Source organism: Tasmannia lanceolata, unplaced genomic scaffold (assembly GCF_043159265.1).
Source record: "Tasmannia lanceolata isolate RefF3 unplaced genomic scaffold, GAP_Taslan_0.1 ptg000007l, whole genome shotgun sequence".
NCBI lineage: Eukaryota > Viridiplantae > Streptophyta > Magnoliopsida > Canellales > Winteraceae > Tasmannia > Tasmannia lanceolata.
The window spans coordinates 8760342-8766029 of NW_027518684.1; the positions used below are offsets into that span (position 1 = coordinate 8760342).

Consider the following 5688-nt stretch of genomic DNA (forward strand, 5'->3'; position numbering starts at 1 on the left):
CATAGTAGATATATGGATGGCTTGGATGAATCATCCAAAAAGAACCCGCCGAAAGAATCCAACGGACCACACGGATCTTTGGATTACATGTGTGTGCATCCGTTACTCTCACGTGACTGCATTCACATGGAACTATGTGAAGGTATTGCACAACATTCTAGTATTAGTTATTAAAAGGAAGTTCTTTATTAGGATATTTTAGATTGCATAGGATTCACGTGAGCTATTTTTGAGTGCTTTCATTAGCATTACCTATTAATGGAGAGTCTTTACAAGTAAGCATAGGAGGTTTTTACTTTAGAAAGTAGATGTTTAGGAAATTACTACATGGCATAATCAAGTTTCTTTAGAATAAGAGGCTAATAACTGTCCTCTAGTTGCACGTTTTTTTTTTGGGGACTCTTTATTTAGACCTTGTAATTACTTCTTGGATAAAAGGGTAATGGAAAAGAGGAGAAGGTAGTTTCTTTGACAATTGAAATATTGAATGAAAGTGTGTCTTTCTTGTGGAGAAAAGGTGTTTTTTACACTTATATCTTGGAGTTTCCCTCCAATATGGGTTAGCTTTTGAGCACCACAATTATCTTTTGTTATTTTTTATCGGATCGTCATCGCTATTAGCGATTGTGCGTTCTTCCGGCGTGACCTACTGATTTATTAGATAAGGAGAAAGATGATAAAATAAAAGCTCATAACCAACCCTAACTCGGAACATGCGAGAGAGGGAAAACCAAGGCTCAGTACATATGAGCGACAAAAACTAAGCATAAGAGAACAAAATGCTCAATATTTGTGAATTACATAATCAGCTAATTTGGAAGGGATATGTTGGGCTCTTTGTGAGCGTTTTGGCCAAATTTTCGTGGGAACTTCTTGCCATGCTTCATTTGATTCATCAAGTTATGGAGTCTCTTCTTCACTACTCATGCTCGACCGGAATCAGGTGGACTTCAGTAAGCTCATCCTCCCAGGTTACTCTTTTTTCTTTTTGTTTTTTTTGAAGACCTTTTGTATTTGTTTGATCGTCTTCCTTTTCTGAGGAGGATTCTGGTGAGGAAACCTCTTCACCCTTAGTTCCTTCAAATACCTTTCCTTTTTTTTTTTGAAGACCTTCTGTGTTTGTTTGATCGTCTTCCTTTTCTGAGGTGGATTCTGATGAGGAAACCTCTTCACCCTTAGTTCCTTCAAACACCTTTCCTTTTTTTTTTTGAAGACCTTCTGTGTTTTTTTGATCGTCTTCCTTTTCTGAGGAGGGTTCTGATGAGGAAACCTCTTCACCCTTAGTTCCTTCAAACACCTTTCCTTTTTTTTTTTGAAGACTTTCTGTGTTTGTTTGATCGTCTTCCTTTTCTGAGGAGGGTTCTGATGAGGAAACCTCTTCACCCTTAGTTCCTTCAAACACCTTTCCTTTTTTTTTTTTGAAGATCTTTTGTGTTTGTTTGATCGTCTTCCTTTTTTGAGGGGGATTTTGATGAGGAAACCTCTTCACCCTTAGTTCCTTCAAACACCTTCCCTTCTTTTTTTTGAAGACCTTTTGTGTTTGTTTGATCGTCTTCCTTTTCTGATGAGGAAACCTCTTCACCCTTAGTTCCTTCAAACACCTTTCTTAGGAAAGAAAGGAAAACGATAATTAGACCGACTCCGGCTAGCAGCCCGATGATAATAGCTACAATCTTTCCGGCCTCGGAATCTGATGTTGTAACAAGTCAAAAGTTACCAAAATGTCCTTGAACTTTTGTGGGAAAGAGCCACTTTCATTATTATGATAATACATTGTCTGATATAAACTTATAAAGTTTACGATTTATTTTCTTTGGTACAGAATAGGAAATTAATTTCCAGCTACTATTATTTTTCTTTTCTTAAAAATGACAAAATTTCCACCTCTTTTTTGTCTTTTTCCTCGGAAGGACTCCATTTCCACGAATAGGCAAACAAAAGGGGGTGGAAAAGCTGGAAAGTGAGGGTGGAAATATAAATTACCTATAGAAATGTGTCATATTTTCTTGCTTGGAAATTCGGGATAGGAATGCCTTTGTAGGAGTGAACACTTTAGGTGGACGCAACCACATTGTATGTTTGTAATACAACAAGGAGCGCACACTACAGTATTGTGGGTCTAAGTGTCTAACCATTGATTGATTTGAATATTCCGAAACATCAAAGTTGATAGGCCTTGCTTTGAATCTCCTGTGACTCTAAAACCACGCCAATCATATAATCCTAAAATATAATAATGTGTATTGTTGCTAGCCAAAAAATACATGTAGGCAAACGATTCACATTCATTGGTAAAAAAATACACATTATTGGATGTTAGGATTGCACGATTGAGGTGAATTTTGGGCATAAGAGATCCAAACAAGATCTAACAAATGGATGATTCAGATCAATCAAATGTTGTGACCCCACCATATCATACTGGGCACACCTCATTGTTCTACAACGAGGTCGTGCCCTACTGAAGCATGAACCTGAGTAGTAGTTCTCGATCGTTTCAAGTTTAAACAACAATCAAAGAAACTTAGAAAAAAATAAAATAACCGGGCACTTCTTATCGCCATCCTTGAAGCCTCTATCATCATGTAGCTATATCTATGTCGATCCAAACCATCTAAATATGGGCTCCATCTTTGAGAATTGTACCAATTATAACATCACGCTATCCAATCAAATGGCTGGCAAATGGGTTGTTACAAGGAAAATAGCCAATGGAGCATTGAGCACCGATCGATCAAATCTAATCAATTTGATAAAATCATCTATATGTTAGACCTACAATTGGATGATCTTGATCAAAATACAATTATGCCAAGAGATGCTAATATCAACCTTTGATATTTGGCCCATCCAAAGATTTCTCAAACTCAAAAGATTCAAACATCACATCCATCCATCCCTTAACACCCTTCTTCACCACCCCAAAAAAGGAAAAAATGAAATAAAGACATCAAACTTACTAAACTAAATTTTCATTGATTAGACCATAAGGGAAACATAGCCACACTAAACAAAATAAAAGAACTTTCTTGAGGAAAACATAAAAGAAGGCCAGTTTATTGTCTAAACTGCCATAGGCGGCGAGTTTTCAACTTTACGTCCTGACACGCTCAAAGTACACGTGTCAGACCAAATTAAGACCATTTTGCCCTTCCTTGTTCTGCAAGTGATACACACCACAGTCAACTTTTTTCCTGCTGATTGTGTCTTTTTTTATACATGCATTAAATATACCTTAACATCCGCAAAACAGAAATCATTTCATGTACGAGGATTGTAAACCGAGCAGTGGCTAAAGATGCGGAAGACGAAGGAAAAGCAAGGGAGAAGATGCAGAAGACGAAAGAATAGCAAGGGAAAGGCAGAGAAAAAAGAGGTTTCTCAGGAAGATGGAGGGAGAAGTTAGTGGCTACAGCGGCGTTGAGAAATGAACTTTCGAAAATATATCGAACCACAGATAATTCGAAACGAACCCTATCGTTCAACGGCGTAGATTAAACCTTTCCTTTCCCAAGTTCGAATGCGTGGGCCTCGAGATCACAAAATATTAATCAGATTTCTTTAATGCACTCACACCTAAGTATTTTCCGACCACACCCAACTCCAGTCCAGTCGCACCTTACGTTGTAGCCGTCGACTTCCGCCTCTACGGCAAATATTATTCCTGATTTTTTAAATAGGTTTTTTCAAATTTAAAAACGTCGACGTTAGCTTTGACGTTAAACTGGACGTTTCACGTATTCTTCAGATGAAATGATTTCTATTTTGCTGATGTCGAGGTATATTTAATTTAATAGTAAAAGAGACGCAATCAGCAGGAAAAAGTGGATTGTGATGTGAACCCCGTACGGAGCCGCCGTCACAACGTATAGCGTACCAATAGGAAATAATCCTACCTCTCCCTGCCCCTTGTAGGGCCACCATCCCTGGAGGAGAGAAGGGGATCACGCTGGAGAGGTTGAGCGGTAGCGAGGGGCGATAGCGAAGGCGTGGTTCATCCTCTAAGAGAGAGTAGATGCGAAGCGAAGGTTCGGATCGAAGATCTTCGCAAGACGGCCCATGAATCTCTTTGCAGAACAAGGAATGGCAAAATGGTCTTATTTTGGTCTGACAGATGTTCTTTGAGCGTGTCAGGGTGTAAAGTTGAAAAACTCACCGCCTATTGGAATTCAGAAAATAAACTGCCCGTCGTCGGTGTTTTCCTCAACTTTCCTCCCTTGCACACCAAAACAATACTCCACACAAACCGAAAACAACCAGGTAATCACGGCCTATTTTATAGTCAAACAAAATCCAGGAAGAAGAAAAATGAAAAGGGCAGTGAAATTCCAACCCCCCCCCCCCCCCCCCCCCCCCCCCAACAGATATGAGGCGTGGAGGAGCCAGGGGCGATGCCAGAAATTTTGCACAAGGGGGGCAAAACTTATAGTAATTTTTTTATCTATCTTAAAATTAAGATAGAAAAAATTTCTATCTGAAATTTTGCACGGGGGGCAAAAATTATAGTAAATTTTGCACAAAAAAGGGAGATAAAAATGGTAAAATTAAAATTTTAAACTTATTTTCTATCTTAGGGATGATTGGAAAGGGGGGCATATTTAAAAAAAAAAGGGGTAAAAATAAAAAAATATTAAAACATGAAGGTATATTTTATTTTTTCCAAAAAATTAAGGGGGGCAATTGCCTCCCTTTCCTCTCATGTGGCATCGCCCCTGGGAGGAGCCACCGTTAAAGGAATATCCAACAGAGGGGGGGAAATATCACTGCCCAATGAAAATTTTTACTAAAAACCCTTCGAGTTCTTTTTTTTTTTTTTTTACCAAATAAACCAAAATCCCTCTTAAGAAAAGATTTGGGCAATTTGAAACTAGTTAGTTATCAAGGAGACTTGAGTAAATTGGCCAAACATAACAAAATCCAAAACTACCATCCTGGATAAAAGCGCTTACCACTACTCGACGCCTTCGTAGAAACCCCACCGGCGGAGAACCGGACGTAACACTTTCCGAGATAAATATCGCCGGAGACGGCTGCCCCACACCCGCCACGCAACCTCTCGATCGCCTCCAACAAACAATCCGAACACTGGCCGGAGTCCAAGTCACCAACACACTGAGCCATCCCTTGAACGTACCCGGATACCCCGACCCGGAACAATCCGGACCCGCACCCAAGGCCCGTTAAGACCTCGTCCCTCCTACTCAGCAGATCCGTACCATAGCCCGCAGAGATCCCACACTCCTTCAAAACCAACGTCTTATCTTCGACGCCTAAAAATATGGTGTTATCATATTTGACAAAGCAGCCCTGGAACTGGAGGGTGCCCCCAGCCGAGTAGAGGCAGAGGATGCCGAGTTGACTCACTGAGTGCTGGACGCACTCGGCACAGTCGGATTGGTCGAGATCTCCTCCGCATTGGAAGAGACCGGAGACGGGAGAGGCGGGGTCGGAGGCGGTGATGGTGAAGTTATTGTAGGAAGAAAAGTAGGCTGAGTTGACGAGTGAGGTGAGTAGCGAGTTGAGATTGGATTGGAAAGGTGAGTTTGGGATGAATTTTTGCTGGGAGCAACCGCCATAGACGAACGAGTCGGAGGAGGAAGGAGAGGCGAGTTTGGGGAGGGAGGAGAGGAGGAGGAGGAGGAAAGAGAGGAGAGATGGGAGGTGGGTTTTTTGTGATTCTGACGACAT

The 5688-nt window shown here is 40.6% G+C and overlaps 1 protein-coding gene across 1 annotated transcript; it reads right to left on the reverse strand.

The window, feature by feature from the left end:
* Positions 1-1394: 1394 nt before the first annotated feature.
* LOC143881301 (plasmodesmata-located protein 7-like) lies at positions 1395-5688 on the reverse strand. Its single transcript, XM_077384283.1, has 3 exons — positions 4961-5688; positions 3188-3207; positions 1395-1690 (listed from the first exon to the last, which is right to left on the reverse strand). The coding sequence occupies exons 1-3, from the start codon at positions 5686-5688 to the stop codon at positions 1395-1397; spliced, it is 1044 nt and encodes a 347-aa protein (XP_077240398.1).